At 37.4% G+C, this 22,909-nt stretch overlaps 2 protein-coding genes across 6 annotated transcripts in view; one reads left to right on the top strand and one right to left on the bottom strand.

Annotated features, from left to right (window-relative positions):
• LOC128988655 (mitochondrial transcription rescue factor 1) overlaps positions 1 to 17,261 on the top strand; it is a 22,994-nt gene extending 5,733 nt beyond the window's left edge. The window contains exons 2-6 of one of the 5 annotated variants that reach the window (XM_054410146.1): positions 9,482 to 9,618; positions 12,150 to 12,229; positions 13,262 to 13,338; positions 15,689 to 15,761; positions 16,988 to 17,127. In XM_054410146.1, coding sequence (XP_054266121.1) covers positions 9,482 to 9,618; positions 12,150 to 12,229; positions 13,262 to 13,338; positions 15,689 to 15,712 — 318 coding nt within the window. In that variant the 3' untranslated portion in view covers positions 15,713 to 15,761; positions 16,988 to 17,127. Of the gene's footprint in view, positions 1 to 8,775; positions 8,874 to 9,481; positions 9,619 to 12,149; positions 12,256 to 13,261; positions 13,339 to 14,266; positions 14,648 to 15,688; positions 15,762 to 16,987 lie in introns of those variants that run through there. The other 4 variants (XM_054410147.1, XM_054410145.1, XM_054410143.1 and 1 more) reach the window with 4 other exon arrangements.
• Positions 17,210 to 22,909, bottom strand: part of LOC128988654 (lysosomal aspartic protease-like) — a 19,754-nt gene continuing 14,054 nt past the window's right edge. The window contains exons 6-9 of the mRNA XM_054410141.1: positions 20,110 to 20,235; positions 19,838 to 19,982; positions 18,563 to 18,655; positions 17,210 to 17,489 (exon numbers count right to left, since the gene is read on the bottom strand). Of these exons, the coding sequence (XP_054266116.1) occupies positions 17,331 to 17,489; positions 18,563 to 18,655; positions 19,838 to 19,982; positions 20,110 to 20,235 (523 nt within the window). The 3' untranslated portion in view covers positions 17,210 to 17,330. The remainder of the gene's footprint in view (positions 17,490 to 18,562; positions 18,656 to 19,837; positions 19,983 to 20,109; positions 20,236 to 22,909) is intronic.

The raw sequence follows: 22,909 nt of genomic DNA, 5'->3' as shown, positions 1-22,909 counted from the left end.
TACTATTACATAGCCTAATACTTTATACTAGCTGTAACCTGCGGGCTTTGCCCCGTTTAACTTCTTAATTTTCAAGATGATCTCGTTCGCATGGCTCAATCACGTCCTGGTTGAAGTTCGTTCGCTACGCTCACTCACCTTTAGGTTGGAGCTCGTTCGTAGCGCTCACTCACCTTTAGGTTGGAGCTCGTTCGCTGCGCTCACTTGCCTTCAGGTTAGCTCGTTCACTACGCTCACTTGCTTTCAGGTTAGCTCGTTCGCTACACTAACTCGCCTCCAGGTTGAAGGTCGTTCGCTACGCTCACTCACCTTTTGGTTGCAAATTAGCTGTTGTCATGAATGTAAAAGAAATAATAGTGCTGCACCCTGTTGGTAATCCTTGTAACTTAAATGCTATTGAACATCATAGAGCAGAACCAACTTGTTTAATTGAAACAGCTGTTAAGATTCATTAATTCCATTTCTCATAAGGTTAACATGGGAAACTCCAGAGCCACTGGGGCGGAGCCGATTGGACGGATCACGAAATTGATGGTGTATAAACCTATACCATGAAATTCTACACGTATGTACCAAGTTTCGTGGCAATCGGTTCAGCGGTGTCTGAGTTTATCACTGCCAAACAAATATATATATATATATATATATATATATACAAACATCCTCTTTTATACTTATAGATAAATAACCAATGAATAGGTTGGTACTGAAAGATTTCCAAATTCCAAGCGAATTTCCCACACTAACTTAATTCTTCCGATTAAGTTAATTACCCATTATTTCCCGTTAAATTTCCCTTTTACACATTAAATTACCCTTTCCCCGCCTAATTTACGATGATAACCACGTTCAAGATGTCTTCTGCATCCAAAACCTCAAATTCCCAACTGTCCCCTAGTGAGTTGGTTGGGGTTATTGCTGGTAGTATCACATTTTCGTTGAAATCTCGAATGCAGATCACAAATTCTTGCATATATTGTTGATCTGCTTAATATTCCGGTTAATTTGAGTACCCACATGACGTGTTTTTGTAAAAAACATGTTTGGTCGTTTTTTCGTGTTATGGTCGTTTTGCGTGGAAAAAGAACGTCATTTTCAGAATCGGCATTGAATTTCTAGTAGAATGAAAAAAAGAATTTCAAAAATTGCGAGCAAACCCTAAAATGCATATTAACCAACGTTAGCATTTTTGCTAGATATAGTAACATTAACATTTACTCAACTTCATTCACACTGATAATTTCATTGGTAACTTATGTTAGCCTAAGTTTTATTCGTGATTATCATGACCAATTGTGGTAAGATGTGGACCCTACTTGGACACTACTTGAACCTGCCAATAACTCACCAATAAGTAAGTTAAGTGTGCACGCTCATATAAATCTATTGGTAGCCCTATTCCGGGCAAATAGGGCTGCACAGCTTAATACCTAGCCTATATGGTCACGTAATTAAGTACATAATCACGCACACAACAGTATAAGCCTAAAGGTATGTTAGGAACGAATGTGGGTCATATAAGGCATAGGTACTATCGTATCATACACAGGCCCCTTATTTTACAGCGCGCTGCGGCGGTTAGGTTAGGTTGGGTTATCATAAAATATGTTTGTATACAACTTTCATTGTGTCGTTATCAATCGAACAATACCTGATGACTCGTACAAATTTATCATTTAAGCCAATCTAACCTACCCGCCACAGCGCGCTGAAATGTATAAATTGAATAAAGATAATTTGATTTGAATTGATTTGAACCGTATAATACGAAAGTACTAAGGCAAAAAATTACAAACCACGCACCTCAAAATCTATTGACGGCAATTTTGCGGAAAAGTACAGCCGTGCAGGGTAATACTATTGACTATTGGATACAGAAGGTAATACCTTGTAGAATTTATATGGTCACGAGATAAAGGACTTTAGCTCACATGACAGTATAATGGTCAAAAACCAGGAAGTTTTGAGGTGGGATGGCCAGTGCTCTCTTTTAAATTTGGCTTCTGCTTGTCTAGGCAACGAAGACAAAAAAATATGAAATAGAAGAAAAAAGCATGTATAAGCCAAATTTGGGACAATTGGTGGAGGGTCCTTGGCCTTGGACAATATTAAAAGTAGCCTACTGATCAGTGGGGGTGGAGCTAAGGGGGCTAGGGGGCTCTAAATGTCCTTTTAGCGAATTTCCCATATAGCCTAGGGAATAAGCTATTACCGTAGTACTCGTGGTAAGACCTAGACCCGGGAGCAATTTACTTTTTCATTTTGATGTCCCTAGAGGCCAAAAACATAATCCGTTCAAATTCATATATAGGCTATATATGTGTACGTTAGCACGATAACTCAAGGTAGAAGTAAGTTAGTAAGATAAGAAGAAAGTTAGTAATTGTTTGATTGTTTTTCATACTCAAGTAAACTTCAGTGTGAGCCTTCTACAGTTTTTTAACCTCTATAACAATATGAAAGCATTCTTATTCAGTAGGTTACCCTGAAATGATTTTTTTAGTTTATAAACTCAACATGTTATTTTTTATTTATTTATTAAGAAAAAAGAAAAATCATATGTCAAGATCTTAACCTGATGTTTATTTATTAATCATTGTATTGTGTTTAAAGTGAGGTTAAATATGTTATTTTTGTAAATGGCCTAAAGGTTGAAACATAGAGTTTATAAAATAAAATATAATTTCAGGCTACCCCTGAACCCCCCAGTATGCTTTCTTTAATATTTATAGCCTAATAGTAAACCTTCATCCAAACAATTGTGTGTACACTGTGAGGTGTTTATTTCGGGTAGGGTAAACCTATCCTAATCTTACCTCCGATTTGCTCTGATAGCTCGAGTAGTCCAGGGTCCTAGCTGACAGCCTCGTCGCTCGCTAACCGCTTCTCGATCTTCGTGGATGGTACCTTCGTCGTCCTACACGCACACTATACTATGGTTGTATGTCAGCACAACGACGCACTGACTAGGAATATATCGGCACTAGATACGATGCTTCTATGTGAACTAAAATACGTGACCAGGTTCTAGGTCTAACAAAAGGTATCGCTTCTCGAATAAAACGTAGTGAAATAATAGGTCGTCCCACGCAATAACAAAATAACGAAATGAAATACTTTTGGATAAAATAAAATAAAACCACTTTAGCTAAATAAACTAAAAAGTATAGGCTACTGTGGCACTGCACTCGCAGTACCGGCCTGAGAAATACAATACGCTAATCTCTTACACCTAAGGTGATCGAAAGAATATTTAACTTTTACTCGCCAAAGTAAAACGGGAAAATAATACTAATAATGTAAGATTATTATTAGCATAATGATATAAATAATAAATAAATAAAAAGGCCTTTATTTACGAGCGAGTTTCATAATACATGGTTTTCAAACTAACTCAAGTCACTAAATCTAAACTATCCTAATATATTTACATAAGTAATACAAACAAATACATTTTACATTTGTTTTTTTCATTGCGGCCCTGAATGTGTTGTACGATTTTGAGCACTTGATCTCTTGAGGGAGGCCATTGTACAACTGCGGGCCGAAATAAGAAAAAGACCTTCTTCCAGCCTCAAGCCTCACTTTAGGAAAGTGAAGCCTGCGGTCGGAGCACTCCTGTGCGAGTACTACGCAGACAGATCTCCCTCCTGTACTTCAGTCTCTCGCTGAGGTAATGAGGCTCTCCCAGCGTGAGCACTTTGTGGACCAGGCAGCAGGTCAGCTTTCTGCACATGTCATCCATTGGGATGAGCTTAGCAGCATCTCTGTAGGAGGACACGTGGTCAAAGCGACTAAGGCCAAAAATGAACCTTATGGCAGAATTTTGAATTCTCTGAACTCTTGCCATATCCTCCTTAGAGATGCTGTTTCCATATGCAGGAAAGCAATATGTGAAGGCTGGAAAGACCAAGGACTGCATGAGTTGCGTTTTGGCAAATTCTGGCAGGAGAGTTTTGAATCTGCCTAAGACCTCTCAATCTTCCCACTGCGCGTTGGACTGCAGATGTGACGTGGTCAGAAAAAGAGAGGTCTTTGTCAAGTACAACACCAAGCATGTTGACAGTGTCACAGACAGACAATCCCATGCCATCAAGGGTGACTTTAATGTCAGATTTACTCAACTCCTGCATTAGAATATGTGGTCCAGTATGCATGACAACACACTTGTCAACGTTGAATCCAAGGCCATTCATGACAGACCATTGAAAAATGCTGTGCAAATCAGCATTGATGAGTTCAATTGCCACAGTACTTACCACAATATACCACAGTACTTACGTCTGACGATACTTCTCTCGATTTTTATTATTATCGCTTTTATTTTCGCGCTCGTTACGTATCGCATCTACAACTTATTCTCGCCGCAGGTCCGCTATATATGTCAGGAGAGGGTGTGTAGCGAACATGCGCTCGCCGTCGACTGCACGGTCTTGAGGGAGGGTGTTTGGCGAACAAGCGCTCGCCATCGACTGTCCCAAGAAATGTCCACTGTCCGCTGGTCTCCGCTTCTCCCCACCACGTCTACGTCAGCGCCCCGAGGTCGCAGCGGCCAAGTCACAAACTAGGAGACTTGACTTGCCGTGGACATGTTTGACATTGTTGTCGAACGCGCTCGAGCCTTCGCGGCCTTAAAATAATTGAAACTAACCCTCCCAATAAAATTTGACCATTACAACACATATATATTTATGACTGGGACGGGTGGCGTCGTCCTGTAATCCAGCTACTTATTCACGAGTAGCTGTGGTCACGAGTAGGAGATCACGAATTGTGGATATTTATAGGGATGCACTGTGGATGCGATGCTCCCTGGTGTGGATTAACCACTAGTGAGTAAACTACAACTATCCGTGCAGTACTATTCTAACTAGGTGGCAATCGCAGAGGCATCCACAAAATTGAGCGGAGTCATCAAGGGTTCATATTATATTGTTTTTGTCATACTGCAGTAAAAACAGTCTTTTAATGCATGCGTTGCGGGTCTAAAGTAGTATTTTTACTCTTTAGGGAGTAAAATCGTTTTTAGCCTCTATGGAGTAAAAATCAGCTGTTGTCAACTCAGTTGTAAATTTCTATTGTAAACGATTGCATGTATCGAAATATGTATCGATTCGTGCTTCGTAATAATTTTAACCTACAGTCTACAGTCTCTTCCCATAGCATTTTAGCATTGCAGATACACCATTCCCACACTCAACACTGCTCACCTTTACTACTTCCTTCACCACCCCCTACGTCGTGGACCTGTTTCCCTCTCTTCCCATATAGCATTTTAGGATTGCAGATACATTAATGTAATTGCCAAAGACAGTTCCCACACTCTGCACTGCAAGCAAGCCTTACTACTTCCTTCACCACTTCCTACGTCATAGAGCTGATTCCTTTCCTTCTCATAGCATTTAAGTAACATTTATCCAACTGCCCAAACGGTTCCCCACTCTGCACTACCAGCCTTTACTACTTCCTTCACCACATCCTACGTCGTGGGGGCTGTTTCCTTCCCTTCTCATAGCATTTTAGGATTGAAAATACATTAATCTAACTGCCACAGACGGTTCTCACACTATGCTCATACTTTACTACTTCCTAAGCCACTTCCTACATCGTGGACCTGTTTTCACCACTTTACATAGCATTTAAGTATTTTAGATACGTTAATCTAATTGTAACAAACATTGCCCTCACTCCGCACTGCTAGCCTTTACTACTTCTTTCACCATTTTCTATGTCGTGGCATGCTTCCATCCCTTCTCATAGCATTTCAGCATTACAGATACATTAATCTAACTGCTACAAATGGTTTTTAGTTCCCACACTCCACACTGCTCACCTTACTACTTACTTCAACTCTTCTTAGAATTTTAAGATTGTATATACATTAATCTAATCGTCAAAAACAATTCCCACACTCCGGACAGCTCGCCTTGACTACTTCCTTCACCACTTCCTAAGTCTCGGACCTGTTTCACTCCCTTCCTTTAGCTTTATTGGATTGCAAATACCTTAATCTATTGGTCATAAACAGATCCCACACTCCGAACAACTCTCCTTTACTACTTTATTCATCACTTCCTACGTCACCGACCTGATTCCCTCCCTTTCTATAGCATTTTAGGATTGCAGAGACTTTAATCTAATCTTCATAAACAGTTCCCACACTCCGGACAGCTCGCCTTTACTACTTCCTTCACCACTTTCTATGTCACGGACCTGTTTCCCTCCCTTTCCATAGCATATTAGGATTGCAGATACCTTAATCTAATCGTCATAAACAGTTCCCACACTCCGAACAACTCGCCGTCACTACTTCCTTCACCATTTCCTGTTTACCTCCCTTCCCTTAGCATTATTGGATTGAAAATACCTTAATCTGTTGGTCATTAACAAATCTCACAATCCGGACAACTAGCCTTTACTACTTTCTTCACCACTTCCTACGTCACAGACCTGTTTTCCTCCCTTCCCATAGCATTTTAGGTTTGTAGATACCTTAATCTAATCGTCATAAACAGTTCCCACACTCCGGTCTCCCTTTCCATATCATTTTAGGATTGCAAATACCTTAATCTATTTGTCATAAACAGATCCCATACCCCAAACAGCTCGCCTTAACTACTTCCTTCACTACTTCCTATGTCACGGACCTGTTTTCCTCCCTTCCCATAGCATTTTAGGTTTGTAGATACCTTAATCTAATCGTCATTTAAACAGTTTCCACACTCCGGACAGCTCGCCTTGACTACATCCTTCACCACTTCCTACGTCACGGACCTGTTTACCTCCCTTCCCTTAGCATTATTGGATTGAAAATACCTTAATCTATTGGTCATAAACAGATCCCACACCCTGGACAACTCGCCTTTACTACTTCCTTCACCATTTCCCTACGTCACGGACCTGTTTTCCTCCCTTCCCATAGCATTTTAGGTTTGTAGATACCTTAATGTAATGGTCATAAACAGTTCCCACACTCCGGTCTGCTCGCATTTACTACTTCCTTCACCACTTCCTACGTCACGGACCTGTTTCCCTCCCTTTCCATATCATTTTAGGATTGCAAATACCTTAATCTATTGGTCATAAACAGATCCCATACCCCAAACAGCTCGCCTTTACTACTTCCTTCACTACTTCCTACGTCACGGACCGGAATTCGGTAAAAGCATGTAAAATTACGTTTATTTGAACGAGTTCACGAACCTGCATGATTGGAATAGGGAATAGGGTTTATAGGGTTAAAATTGGGTTTTCCCATTAGATATTTTGACCCTAAAAACACAAAATTTCACAGTTTATTTCCGAACCATTTTGTTAAGCGTAAAAAAAGAAATAATAATATACCTATGGAGGTTTTCTGGGCAGCATTAGGAGTAAGCAGCATTCTCCTCCCCATGAAAAAAATACCCCCGCCGCAGCAAACCTGTAGACTAAGCAAATTTCCATTTGCCTAATTGGATTTACACTAAAATGTCTCCTTAAAAATATCACATTTATTCCCTATTTAAATATAATAAGTTTAATGAGTACTTAAGTTTGCTGCAATAGGGGGGATGAAAAAGTTTTTTTTCATCACTCCTTAACGAAAGTAACTATTTTCAATAACAGCTGACATCAATGAAAGTAGTAAGAAAAATCGGTCAGCTGATTTTCCCTCGCTCTCAATTAGTTTTTATGTTCAATCAAATTAATTGAGAAATAAAATTGTTGTAATATTACTGAGGTCTGCTAATCTGTGTTTGTGTATTTTTGTGTCGTGATGAAAAGTATCGTTCATAACTCGTACCGAAAGTTATTATCCGGCACTTGCTCCATTATTCGCCTCGTACGTGACATTAGGGTACCCTGTGTTCGGCTTCGCCTCACCCAAAAACCTGAGCGCACGATGGAAAATGCCACTTTCGGTCCTAGTAATGAAATATACTATTTTTTGTCAAATGTTAATAGTTTACTACAGTAAGATATGAATGCATTTCCAAATTTTATCGAAATATGTTCATAAACAAGCAAACTATCGGTACAACAGTCTATTCTCTCCATGAGAATAACATGGAAATTTTAAATTTACTATTTTTTTTTAATTTTCTCTGTAACCATTTGGCGCATAACGCTTCAATATACTAAAATATTTGTTTTTTTAAGCTCTTGGAAAGAAATTGCTAAATTTTATGTTTTTTGGGTCAAAAATTGGAATAACAAATTTTAACCCCATAAAACCCCCCATAAACCCCCGATCCCATAATCGGATCATGCTGGTTCGCGAATCATTTGAATAAATGTAGGTTTACGCGTTTATACCAAACTTCATCAATATCGGATCATTTTTGCTGGAGCTAACGGACACACATATATATATATATACGTAGATATATATGAATTTGAACGGATGGTGTTTTTTGCGTCTAGGGACCTCAAAACAAAAAAGTAAATCGGTCCCGGGTCCAGGTACTACAGTAATAGCTTATTCCCTATATGAGAAATTTGCTATAAAAAAACACACAGATGGCCTGCCTTCTTCATAATGCATGTTCGTTTAACCATTTTTAAACTAATGAACTAAATGAACCCATATTCCCGGATGAACCCATATTCTCGCCCCAACTCCTGCACTAATAATTTTAAGTCTATTTACACAGCACAAAGTTCTCTATGAATAGCTGCTGCCAAATACTGTTTAACTAAGAAAAACCGAATCACAGCACGCATTTCACATTTTGCGGGATTTTTGATTGCAGTACTCGTTTTGACTAGTGACGGCAAAAATAGCACTCAGACAACACATCCCTGGCTGGACGACGACTGACCTGCGACGCACGCAAGCGAAAGAATGGCGGCGCTATCCCCTCCACTTCCCGTGCAAGAAGCAAACGGAGGTTACTATTTGAACAGCCCATGTAGTATTTACAATCCAAGTAGTTCTGGGGCGGTGACGCCTACTCATGTACCTACTTTTCTCTCAACTTTAATAAATAATATAATTTCTGTTTGGTACTTTAATACTTTTCATTTAAATGGCGACCATAAACATAGGTATTTTAAGCCAAGTATGAAAGGAATTAGTGTAGAATGAGTGGCGTGATCTTTAGTCTTGTTAGTGACTAAGGCCGACATATTCCTTAGACACAGCTGTTAATGAATAGCCTATACAGCTAATGAGTTCTTTGTATACTAGTACACTGGTATATTTTGACAATTTACCTGCCTGCGTGCAGAAGCACTCCTTAGGCGTTATGTGATATTTTAATAAATAAATAAATAAATAAATGACAACTAAGGCCTACAGTTTATAGTGGAATCCAAACCACATTTCTGCCTTGGTATTAGCGAATTGTCTAATTATCAGGATAGTACTGTGGATAGTCGTAGTACTTACTAGTGTGGAAGTTAATCCACACAAGGGAGTATCGCATCCACAGTACATGCCTATAAATATCCACAATTTAGGTAAAATCACTAATTATAATATTTTCTAACTTTACAGGGACCTGAATATGATTCAGATTCAGATGGAGAGGACAATGATGAAGGGGAATCTAGAGCGACTAAACCAATATTTATAAAAACTCAGTCAATGAGAGTGGATGGGCTTGTGAAAAAAGTCCTAGGAATAGCAAGAAAGTGAGTTCCAAGTATCACCATATTTTTTTATTTAAAGCATTAAAATGGAAGGGGTACGGTAAGCATGGCAAAAGAGAAGTATAAGAAATTTGAAAAGGTTTAAAAATTAAAACATTTTTATAAATTTGGTGAAAAATAAAATTTGGATAAACAGATTTTATTTCTACAAACAACACAACCATATACATGTGAACTATAATAACAGTTAACTAAAAATATCCAACAACAATGAACAGTTCAACAGCTAGTTATTTACAGTCAGCCTTATCAAAGGTTTTTCATGATTACTTGACCTAGGGCAACCTATTACAATTAGGTGAAACCTGTCGAAATCAACGGTTGCTATAAAGGCTTGCAACAATTCTTCCAACTGCGACAAAATGAGTAAAATTATAAAAAATATGAGCATTTAGCAATGTTTAATGAGAAATAAATAGTGTATGTAGAAACAATAATGACTATTGCATTAGTTAGAAAATATGGTTGTTCAGTCATGAATAACATATTTCTTATACCGTCTTGGGTTTCCCTATGTTAACTGGTTTATCTTCTTTCTGATGAATATAATATAAAGAATGCTTTTGGAAGGATCTTTAAATAGCATTATAATCGTGTTGGTGGATCTTTTGCGGTACACACTTCAGCGATTTTATCAGTGTTATGCAGATTTTTGTTGAGAAGGCACGTGCTTACTTCAAAGGGAGGCCCAACCTATTATTACATTATACAATATGGTATTGACTTATGGGGCTCAACATCATGCCTCAACTATTTTTAAGATAAAAACGAAGTTTTTATGAGTTTTTCATTCAACAAAACAAAAATATCATGTAAACCGCATTATGAGTACCCGTCCTTCGGTTGGGGTTGGCATATAGGAATCTATATATTAATACGCAAGCAGTTTTCTTTTCACAGCCATAACTCGATAACCGCTGGACGGATTTTAACGTTTGATGTGTCAAATTAAAGGTGTTCTTACGTAGGTTTACGTACGTAAACAGCTGATCATATGTCTTTGTTTATGTGTCAAATACTGATTCCATAAGGATTACATTGAAACTTTGAGACCCAGTGGGGCGGATTCCTGAGAGACTTTTTTAACGCCATATAGATGTTGGCACTCACCGATATGGTCTTTATCACCATGCAAAATTTGAAAACGATTGATTCAGCCGTCTAGGAGGAGTTTGCGTATTACGAAATGCATAAGAGTCGACGTATAAGAGCTTCGCTCAATAAACTAGCTGTTACCCACGGGCTTCACCTCGTTTGACATCATAAGTATTAATAAAACTATTGATTGGTTAAGTTAACCTGAAATAAACAAAATACAGTAATAGAAACAAATAATCACACCTGATTTTAATAAATGAATAACAAACAAATAAGTACAGCTGAGGTATTTTTAACATTAGGTATATAAAAAATTCCCTTTAGAAAGGAATTACGACCTTAACGGGCAATTTATGATAATAATGGATAGTTTTGCGCAAGGTTTCTCGTCATGACGAACATTTTAAGTATATGGTTTATGGGGGCGTGACTTGTAGTTTTCTCAAAAGTTCATCGGTACTTTTGGCTTTATATATAGATAACAGCAATTAAATTATACAGCTTATCAAAAGGTAAACAATTATGTTCTTCATAAGGATAACATGGGAACTTTCAAAGCCACTGGGGCAGAGCCCAAGGGACATTTTCAAAAATGTAAGGCCAGTTTGCAAATCTACCCGACACACTCTTTCCAATGAGACGACAATGGATAAAATTGGTTAAGAAATGGCGGAGGAGTTCAACCGACAAACTTCGAGTTCGCGTATTAATTATATTATACTAGTTGAACCCGTGCGAATTCGCACGAATAATAAATTAGGATATTATAGCAACGTCGTTAGAAGTTGCATCGTTGTATCGACTTTGGTCTCGAGCTCGATCGTTATGCATTCTATATGCATTGTATATGCATTCTAAGTTCTTTTTGCTGTTCAGTAGGATTATTTTGCAGGACGGAGCTCATCATGCTGAAAATTTGCGGTTTGGATTAATATAAACCAAATGTCGAGTCAAAATGTGCATGAGTTCAGTGCTGCAAGAGCCATTAGCTTTGTTTAGCATTCTTTCTTGAACAGCGGTGTCGACGTCGTAGATATAAACTTTGGCATACTTGGGATGCTCCTCTTCTGACGGTTGAAAGGTGCCAATTGAGTGATAAATTGTTTCGTGCACCTTATACATGAAAGGCCCTCCATCGTTATGTTCAATTTTAGCTCGAGTGCTGACCATTGCGAGCGCAGAGTTGTAAAAAAGTTGTAGTTGTTGAAATAAGGCCACTTTGGCTACCCATTTTGAACAAGGAACTAAAGGATAAGGAACTTAATTGTTCAATAAATAGGGAAATAACGAGTTCTCCTCAAAATACGCACGTTATGTTAACTCGTAGTAAAACTCGTGATAGGAATAAACATAATTAACACCCATCTTGCGGCATCGTACATCGCTCCGCCATTTTGTTGGTTTTACTTTTCCAGGGACCGGAAGCCATTCCTGTTGTCTCCGTGTTTCCGATTGGTCAGCCATGTTGGTTCAGTCTCATTGGTGGAGTCTTTGCGTACGGTGCTTTAAGTGTTCCATTGTGTGAGCTCTTTACGTTAAACCTTTTATAGATTATGGTGTTTTGTGATTTGTTATTAATTGCATGTTGTATCATGACTTAACTGCTATACAGTGCATATTTTTTGACTACTACCCTCTGTAGTGTATTCCAACTTAGGTTGGGCGTTTGTGTATTGTTAGTTGTAATGTGTTAGTTAAGTTTTTTCACCTGAAGACGGGATCAGATTCCAGATCCCGAAACGTTGTGTATTGTTTTTTACATTCGTGATGGAAAATGTCCGCAATAAACCTTGGAACAAAACTAAAAACACTCGTAATCATTACTTTTATCAACAATTATCAAAACAATATCAATACGATACGGTATACAACTAAGAGTGCAATACAACGTACTGCTCACTGCTCAGTGCTCTGCTCTAGGAGGGTAGTTTGATCAGGGGTAGAAGGGAGGGGGAAGTTTCTTGTTGTGACAAAAGTGGCGCTGCGCGCTTATCTCGAGCGTGAGTCATGAAATGAAACCCACAGGCGCCGCGCTGTACACGCTGCCGAGCGTCAGCTCACTACAAATCAAAAACTGCAAATCAATGCCTTGAGTTGAATTTTTTGAAGTGCTGTACAAGTATACACATTTTTCAATTGCTATTGGTACAAACAGTATAAATGCCTTTGCTGTGGTGCTTTGGATACTTGAACTCTGAGTGAAAAAAAAACAAAATTAAGTTGTTTACTTGTCAGTAAAGTTGTTTCCAATTTTGTCTTATGAAAAAAAATTGTGTCCCGTTGGCGCCACTTTTTTGTGGCGCCATATGCGACCGCGTAGTTCGCGTATGGGTTAAACCGGCCCTGCCTTGGCATGTTTAAATGAAAATATAATGTAAAACTTTTCTCCCGTCGTGTCCTATAGGTAACATTTCTTTGTCGGGTTTCTAATTTATTTTTAAAAACATGCAAACTGTTTACATTTCAAAACCAAACAAATCAGCTGGGATTTAATTTTTTTAAACTAACGTATTGACATCTGTTTCAGAATATAATAACATTCAAATCAATCATAATGTTATCCTTATGGAAGGAACTTTGAGGGCAGCCCACGTCCTTAAAAAGGTATATTTCGAAAATCTAAAGCCAGTTTGCACATCTACACACCTAGACGAACATTTTGGTATATAATATGTGGGGTTAAATCTTAAAACAAAAAAGCCTTATTATTCACAAAGTTTCATGTCGCGTATTAAATATATAGGTTATAGATATCTAATTCCGTAAGCCCAAAATTTTAGAAAAATTTTTTTAGCCCAAGGTCTGGGCATGAAATGTTAGGGAAAATTATTAATTTTTCTTAATTTTGCACCCAAAGGTTGTTAAGGAATAAATTAATTCACATTTAAGTAGAATGGGAATCTAGGCAATGTCTGCTTTGTTTACTTTAAAACATGTGATTTAATTTATTTGGCATATGGTAATTTGTAATATGTATACTATTATAAAAAGCTGAAATAAGACATTTTCCCAATTTTAATGGTCTGGATTAGTTAATGGACTACGATTGGTTGAGTTAGGTATGTCTGAAAAAAGCGTAAAGTTAGAAGGAATTACTGGAGTTGGTAAAGGAAACATATTTTTCATGCCAAAAATAAAACTAATATATACAGATCCTAATATGCCGTTTAAGTTTACAAGGATTCAATTCCCATTGTGATTCGCTATTACTATAAATAAAGCGCAAGGCCAAACCTTCACAAAAGTTGGCATTTATTTGAAAAAAACCAGTGTCAACCCAGTGGTCAACTTTATGTTACTTTTAGCCGGGTAAAGCGGTCAGATCATGTTAAAATACTACTAGAACCAAATAAAGACCGAGGAATCGACCAATATGGATACTATAAAACAGAGAGATTTTGCATTTTACAATTTGGAGGATGACATTATCTCTATGTGTTTTTTCAAAGTGAATTTGTCTATAGGCCTATTCAAAGAAATTATGTATATCTAATTAATAGTCATAAAGATTACTATTAAAAATGTTCCTTAGTTGCAGGGCCGTGTTAAGGGTCAGTGGAGTCCTGGGCAAACCCAAGAGCAGCGCCCCTCTTTTGACCTAGTGCTGGTAGGCGGTGGTTTTGGGGCACCCAGCGGGCGCCCCTAGACCACCGGCGCCCCTGGGCATATGCCCAGTCTGCCTGTTCATAAAAATGGGCCTGCTTAGTTGTATTATATAAACAATTTTGAACAATAATTCAAGGTAGGGTAACCCATGTGACTAATAATTTGTACAAAATAATATTACTAGAATATATCTAATATATAAAATTCTCGTGTCACAGTGTTTGTCTGCAAACTCCTCCGGAACGACTTCACCGATCGTTATGAAATTTGGTGTGTAAATTCTGTAGGTATGCGAATCGGACGTAAACTATTTCCCGTTTCAAAATTCTTAAAAGGGCTCCGCCCCAGTGGCTCTGGAGTTTCCCATGTTAACCTTATGAGAAATGGAACTAATGAATCTTAACAGCTGTTTCAATTAAACAAGTTGGTTCTGTTCTATGATGTTCAATAGCATTAAAGTTACAAGGATTACCAACAGGGTGCAGCACTATTATTTAACAGCTAATTTGCAACCAAAAGGTGAGTGAGCGTAGCGAACGAGCTCCAACCCAAAGGTGAGTGAGCGTAGCGACCGAACTTCAACCAGGACGTGATTGAGCGATGCGAACGAGATCATCTTGAAAATTAAACGTAACGGTACTTTCTTTCCATCGGTCTGTCTTAGGGGAAACCTATAACTTAGGCGATACGAAGTTCGCCGGGTCAGCTAGTCTTACTATAATATTATAAATGTGAATGATTGTGTGTTTGTTTGAAGTTCAATCACACATTAACTACTGGACAGATTGGGCTGAAATTTGGCACGATGATAGCTCACATTCCCGATTAACATATAGGCATATTCTTATCTCAAAAATCCTTTCGGGCTCCACCCCAGTGGCTCTGTAGTTCCCCATGTTAACCTTATGAGTATCTACTCATAATCTCTTTCAGTTTTGCTCGCATAATCTCATAATCATAATGAAAATGTTATTATTACCTGTATTTTTTATTTTTTAGCAACCTTGACCAAGTTTCGCGTTCAAGTTTTGAGATTCGGGATTCGATTTTTTAAGTTTTGGTTTTGAGATTCGAAATTTCTGCTTTTGACTATCACTAATACTATGTATAATGTACAGTAAATTTAAAGAAGCAAATTTGATAAAACTGTGTCCCCTCCATTGAAAACGCAAAGCTTGAGCTTAACTGCAATTAGCATTTAATTCCTATATGCCAACCCCGTACGAAGGACGGGTACTCTGCTAGTATATATATATTACCTAAAAAGACAATACAACTTATATCTGTTTATATGTGGTAACATTTTAAAATCACACATTTAAACTCATTTTGTTTTTTCACATTCCAGCAAAGCAGAGGCAGCGTTTTATGAAGGCAGTCTCAGAGTTAATGGCGTCAAACCATCCAAGAAGAACCACCAAGTAATATTAAATTGTATTTAATCAAATAGATTTTAAGTTTTTATTTCTAAGATTATGATTGACTATGCCAAACAAACAGCAGAAGGCATGGGAGATATTAACTTTAAGTCCTTCTTTCATCTATACTGTAGGTTTAATTTTTATAAATGTATATTTGACTGCTGTACAGGAGATTTTCCATACCGTAATCTCTATGAAGTAAATCTTTATATTTGAAAAAAATAATTAAGGATAAAAAATAAGGTTTTTGAGATTCAATAATGTTAAAGCTTTGTTGAGCAGACAATAAAACTACAAAACTTCATGAATTGGAACTCACTAACTCGATCGGGTGGCAGAACTGGCTAAGCGTTTCAGTCAGGAATTGGCTAACCTATAACCTGATAACTCGATTTTGTCCTGCGGCGTAATTCGCTAACTCTGGAAGTCGCGCCCACTGCACGGAGCGTTGCCAACCTTGTACAACGAAATAAACGTATACTGCCGTGTTTAAAATTGTCAGTATAAACATAATATTGTTATTGGTTTTTTTGTTATCAATTCCACTGTCTTATTACAGCTACAGTACCTAGAGCCCAAAGTAAAAAGGCAGTTATAAAATTATTAAACAGTCATTGGTTTGTGTTTAGTTGTACAGTGGCCGATTAAATGTTTATGATTTCTACCTTAAATAAATACCAGTAGTACCTGGGGGCCTAGGAGGACTAGCATAGGCTATACATGTTGCAATGAAGAAATCTAGAGGGGCAACCGGAGCCTTAGAATGGCAAAAAGCCACAGCTATAGCATGGGGGAGATAGGGGTTTGCTTATTTATTGATATATATCGATCAAACTTGGCAAATTTATTTAATTTATACTAAGAAGCTACACAAATTTCACTAAAAAAACTTACTTTACTAGTTTTCTTGTAGCAGCAAACCTAGGTACTCTTTAAACCTCATCTTATTTAAATTGATTTGATTGAAAATAAATTCAAACAAATGGAAATTTGCTTAGTCCGCAGGTTTGCTGCGGCGGCGGAATTTTCATAGTAATAGGCATACAGACTGACACCATTAGATTTTGATATACTAGTATAGATTTTAACAGCTTAATAACAATCTAGATTCCAAATTTCCAAACAATAAATAGCATGATTTCCTACTAAAGTATTTACTAAAGTATTTGTATTGATTATACAGTAATTAATTTCAATAAAGTATTTAAACTATTTTTATTAATCAGCTCAAAGAAGGAGATGAAGTGGATGTGATCAAGGGTGTCAGTCCGATGAACCCTGAATTTCTCTCAATATCTCGCATTGAAATTCTCTCAGTAAAGGAAGACCCAGACGAAGATGACCAATTGCTCCTCAAGATAAGGCGTACTAAGACCATGTACATAGAAAACTACATGACTGACCCCTGGAAAAGATCTTCTTCTGGGTAATATAGTAATAAAATTAGCATTTGTTAAACAATATTTATTACCATAAAAATATATTACATCTTGTTATCAATAGTTATACTTATTTATTCCTTAGTTCAGTAAATAGGCTATCTTGTTTTAACCATCATGGGCATGGTGGCTAGTCAGTTAGATGGGTAAAACCAATTGACCCATGGCCCGTGTTGAATTGAATGTAGACCCTCCGCATGAAAACATTTCCTAAAATGAACAGTGGAGATCCGACATCAACTCCCATGAACCCGCTTATGCAGCTTTTGAATAAGACGAATCTTTTCATCTGCAAAACAAAAAGATATAGTGGTTTAAAGGCAATTTGTATATGTTTTGTATTACTTAATAGGAAAATACAAGATTCATAACAATTTGGGATATGGTATCTGATTCTACCTTCAAGTGGGAAGGAATCTAGAACACAAGTTTAAGATTAGCACACACATGACAATCTGGGTAAGTACCACGAATACTAGAAAAATACCGGTATGGATCATAAACATAAACAAATTACGTTGTTGGTCCGAATCCTATACTAATAGCATTGAACATATGTTTTGGCAGTTCCATTTAAGCAATGTTAAATAATGTTTATTTTCGGGCCAAAAACGTCATTTGTTTATGTTTATGATCCATACTGATATTTTTCTAGTAATCGTGGTAAGTACCACAATAAATGAAAATAACAAAATGTTGACAGCAGTTAAATTTAAAGAGAACATCGAAAATGAAAAGGGAGCAGCTGGGAAGCAGGGTGCATTAAAAAATAATAAAAAAAAACAATTGTTAACATTAGGCACTCAAAATATAATTACAACCAACTTTGCCAGGGAACTTGGGAATACGAGGGCAGTTTTTTTTAAGTAAGGGCCGTATTTGCTTAGCTCCCTGGCCGATTTCTGCACTTTCATTGCATCAGGGTCATAAACTCCAGGCATCTGGCGATGAATTACAATTACAGCATCAGAAATGTATCTTGTAATGAAAAAACGTATCACTGACCTTTCTTGGGCGCGGCAGGAGATTCAATGGCTTAGAAAATATTAAAAACACACAGCGAAGCTTACACGGAGCTGCAATTTGTATCAATCTGTTCACAAATGATGCCAGTAAGTGGTGAGGAGCCTGGTTGCGGTATACAAGCAAACTAAGAATTTATACGCAAAACCGGCCTCGTTGTTTACTTTTAGGTAAAGATGCTGTAAGTAGTCTTGTTTAAGACCAGCTGTTCCAGGGTCTTTTATGTAAAGCTCAATGATCAAGAATAGCTTCTAACCATCAAAAAGCCACTGACTTTACTCATAACTGAATTTAGCTTATTTATTACCCAGCAAGCTCAATAACCACACTGTAACTCACCTCAACGACATAATCCTGTCCTGTCAGATTAAATGATCTTCCGTTGATTGTGAAAGTTATATTTGGCAGAGTGTCTATCTTATTGCAATCCACCTTGAACATAACAAATATGCCATTTTGACTCTTCCAAACATGAATGGCATTCTCATTACCAGTATCAGAATCAGAATCAATAATCTTTATTTGGTCTTTATGTACATATATGAATAGAGTCGATACATACAAATAATTTTACAGAAATCCTAACATAAGATAATTACCTTAACCCAGCAGAGGTCGCTTTGAATTGACAACGTGAGGAGTCACACACAGTTTTTTTAACCAGGTACAATTAAAAAGCCATAATTTCAGCAAGGATTAAATGTTGAATGCTCAAAATTTATGTTGACAAAATATCACTTTTTTTACTAAAAAATCTTATCGTATTTACTGAAAAACTAAAACTATTATAAGCAAGAATATTCTTTAAATCCTGATTCTCTGGTTTTAGACTTAAAACTTCATTTTAAAATCCCCCTCAATAACAAAATTTTTCTCATTTAAAGCAACTAGAGCTTTGAAAAACCTATCTAATCTATTAAGAAATTCCATTTTTTGCATCTGAGGCTTACTGTATATTCCTACAAGAACAAACTTGAATTTTACGTTTGCCATTGGATGTTGAATTGAATTAATTGCATTTGCCACACAGACACAACATTCAAAAATGTTATCTTCTGTAAGGTCTTCCAGTTTTTATTTTTATTTAAAGACCTAGTTTTTTCAAACCCTCCTCTGAAAATATCACCACACCTCCACCTAAAGTAATGGTACGGCAATACTAGGAAGTTAATGAGAATTGATTTTTTTTATTAAATCTTTCTAGATTACCTTTTGTCATATTAAGCTCAGTCAAAACAACAATACAATTTGGTTTCATCTCCTCCATTACAATTTCAAAAAAAGTACCTAATAGGTCTACAATTGGCAATAGGATACAGTTTTCTATAATCTGAAACAAATATTTGGAACTTTGGAACCGTTTCTCATTTACAAACACTCATTAACTAGAGTACCGAGTCATGCTGTCGGGGAAATAACCTAGCTCACTGTTAACTTTATATCTTATCATACAATGTGAATAAATCTTTTGTGACAGGCATTTTTTAATAAGGAGATGAAGGGAAGAACAAAGAGGACCTAGGAGGGGATTGGATAAGGATAAAGATTTGGAATTCTAAAATAGGTAAGGAGTGTAACCCTTTTATTTACACTACTCTTACAAAATTGTCTTACAAAGTAAAGTCCTAGGCTGTACGTAGCCCCGATGGCCTCGTTGATGGCTTTTATTTGGTCTGGCGGCCCAACGATGAGGGAAGTTCCTGAGTCAACGATGGCTGTGACGTTGTCTATACCAATGTCTTTAGAATTGACGGTGATTCTACAATAAAAAAATTTTCAGATACCAATTCACATCTAAAAGGTTTATTATTATTTATTATCACATTTATCAAACATATGATAGTTTATAGTGATATGTTTAGCAAAGAATTGTAACTCCTACTTACCCGTCCAAATAGAAGGACCAAAATTTAGCTGGTTTGATGACGGGAACAAACGTAAACTTTTCATTAAAATGGGATCTGTTTGTATATCCGAAAGTCAATTCTCCTCCGTCTTCCTTTGTTTTGTCCCTGTGAACAGTGTCAATTAGTGTGAATAATAAGTAGGTAGTGTAGTGTTATCGCAAGTTAAATTAAAATATAATTTTAATAAGACAAATACTTTATTAGGTAGCTTTTTACAATAAACCAGATTCAGAATGTTTACCAACAACTAAACAAATAATATTCTAACACCATATGTTTTCAAACACATATGAATAACAACACATCTCCCCTTTAAAGATCGAACCTCCGGGTAGGTTTGAATTGTCTTGTTGATCTTCTTAGATTCGCTAAAGGATTTGTCTGCGATGGTTCTGATCTTCTCAGGTTTTCTGAGGGACTGGTCTGCAGTGCTGGTTGATCAGAAGGCATAGTAGAGCTAAATCTTTGCAGTGATCTTCTGTTCCTCCGCAAACAACCATCTTGCGTTTGAATTATATAGGATCGAGGTGCAGGATGTTTGTTTAATATAGTTCCTTCTTGATTCCTGTCCTTTATATGGACTTGAGCTCCATCAGGTAGAGTAGGCAATTCTGTGGCTCTATGTCTTTTGACAAAATAAATCTTTTGACGATCAATTCTTGCTTCTTCCTTTTTCCTTAACTTTTCAGTGTCTATACCAGATAGGGTATTAGTTGATCAGACATTATCGGAACATAAGTGCGGATCCTTCTCCCGAAAAGTAATTCCGCTGGACTTTTCCCATTTTCCAGAGGGGTTGCTCTTAACATAAGTAGCATTTTGTAGGGATCATAACTTTTTTCTAAGTGGTACTTAAAGTTTTTTACTTGCGCTTCTATGAAGCCGTTGCTTTGTGGAAATTTTGGGCTTGATGTAATCAATTTAAATCCATAATCACGACCAAGTTGTTTGAATTGACAGCAGTTAAATTGAGAACCACAGTCTGCTCTCACTGTCTCAGGTACACCATGACGTGCGAAGATGGACTTTGTATATGTCACAATAGTGTCCATTTTTAAGTCATTTAGTCTAGCAATCTCCATAAACCTGGAATAATAGTCTGAGATTAAGAGATGCCAGTGACCTTTGCACTTCAGCAAATCGGCACCCACTATTTGCCAAGGTCTATCCGGATAAGGGGTTGGTATCAGCGGCTCTGCTCTCGTAGCGCGATTTTCTGCACATGTCTTGCAATTTTCTACTAGTTCTTTGATTTGTTGAGAAAGACGAGGCCACCATACAGTCAATTTTGCAAAAGATCTACATTTTGTTATGCCTTGATGTCCTTCATGAATACTTCTTAGTACATTAGCTCTTAGAGAATTTGGTATTATAATACGACTTCCAAAGAGAAGTATACCATTTTGCTCACTTATATCTTCTCTGTGATACCAGTAGGGCAATACATCCTCTGGAATCTTAGATTTTTCTGGCCAACCTTTCACACAATACTGTGACACATGTTTTAGAGTTTCATCTTTCATAGTTTCTTGATTTATTTCTCGCAACCTTTCATCCGAAACTGTTGGTAGAGTAGTGTCAATGTTTTGTATATAAGCAAGGATTTCCTCTGTAAGTTCCCATTCCTCTTCAGAGTTCTCTGTGTCTCGAGACAGTGCATCAGCCAAAATCAACTGTTTACCGGGCGTGTAGGTAATGTCATACGTATATCTCATCAGTCGGAGTCGTATTCTCTGAAGCCTGGGAGTAATATTGTCCAAGTCTTTTATCTTGAATATGGAGAGCAAGGGCTTATGGTCTGTCTCAATATGCAAATGCAACCCTAAAATGAGGTGTTCAAACCGTTCACACCCCCAAGCAATCGCTAGAGCTTCTTTTTCTATTTGAGCCCAATTACGTTCGGCTGATGACAAACTTCTCGAAGCATAGGCCACCGGACGTTTAGTTCCATCTTCTTGAAGCTGAAGTAGTGCAACTCCAATACCGTATGACGAGGAATCCGCTGAGAGGAAGGTTTCTTTAGAAATGCTGTATAAAGCGAGACACGGTTCGGACATCAATGACAGTTTAATCTTTTCCAAAGCTTGGTCTTGATCAGGCCCCCAAACAAATTCTGTATTTCTTTGCAGTAAAGCATGTAGTGGATGAACTATGGTCGACAAATTACGAATAAACTTGGCTACGTAATTGACAACACCTAGAATTCTCCTTAGTTCTTTAACATTAGTTGGCGTCTTGAGTTTTTGGATAGCCTCAACACGAGAGGGATCTGGCTTAATACCATTTTTAGTTACAAGGTGGCCTAGTAAACTGATACTGTCATGCCGGAACACACATTTTGATCTATTAAGTGTCCAGCCCTTTTCCTGGAGCCTACACAAAACACGATGTAAATTTTTGTCATGTTCTTCCATATCTTTCCCGTATATAGTTATGTCATCGAAATGGCAAACAACACCTTGAAGGCCTTCAAGTGATTCAGACATTTGACGCTGGAATACTTCTGAACCAGTGGAAATCCCGAAAGGAAGTCGTAAAAATCTGAACCTTCCAAAAGGCGTGATGAAAGTAGTCAAATATGAAGCTTCTTCTGTTATGGGTATTTGCCAATAACCCGAGTTAGCATCTAGTTTCGAGAACACCTTAGCACCATCTAATTGTCCCAGAGTGTAGTCTACAGAGGGCACAGGATATAGTTCTCGTTTAACACTCTCATTAAGTTTAGTAAAATCTACGCAAAGTCTTATTGAATTGTCCTTTTTAGGGACAATGACAAGAG

Source organism: Macrosteles quadrilineatus, unplaced genomic scaffold, assembly GCF_028750875.1.
Source record: "Macrosteles quadrilineatus isolate MER2022 unplaced genomic scaffold, UCM_ALF_1.0 Scaffold_3__2_contigs__length_128488019, whole genome shotgun sequence".
Lineage (NCBI taxonomy): Eukaryota > Metazoa > Arthropoda > Insecta > Hemiptera > Cicadellidae > Macrosteles > Macrosteles quadrilineatus.
Note: the sequence above shows the minus strand (reverse complement) of the source record. Positions and strands in the feature narration are given on the sequence as shown.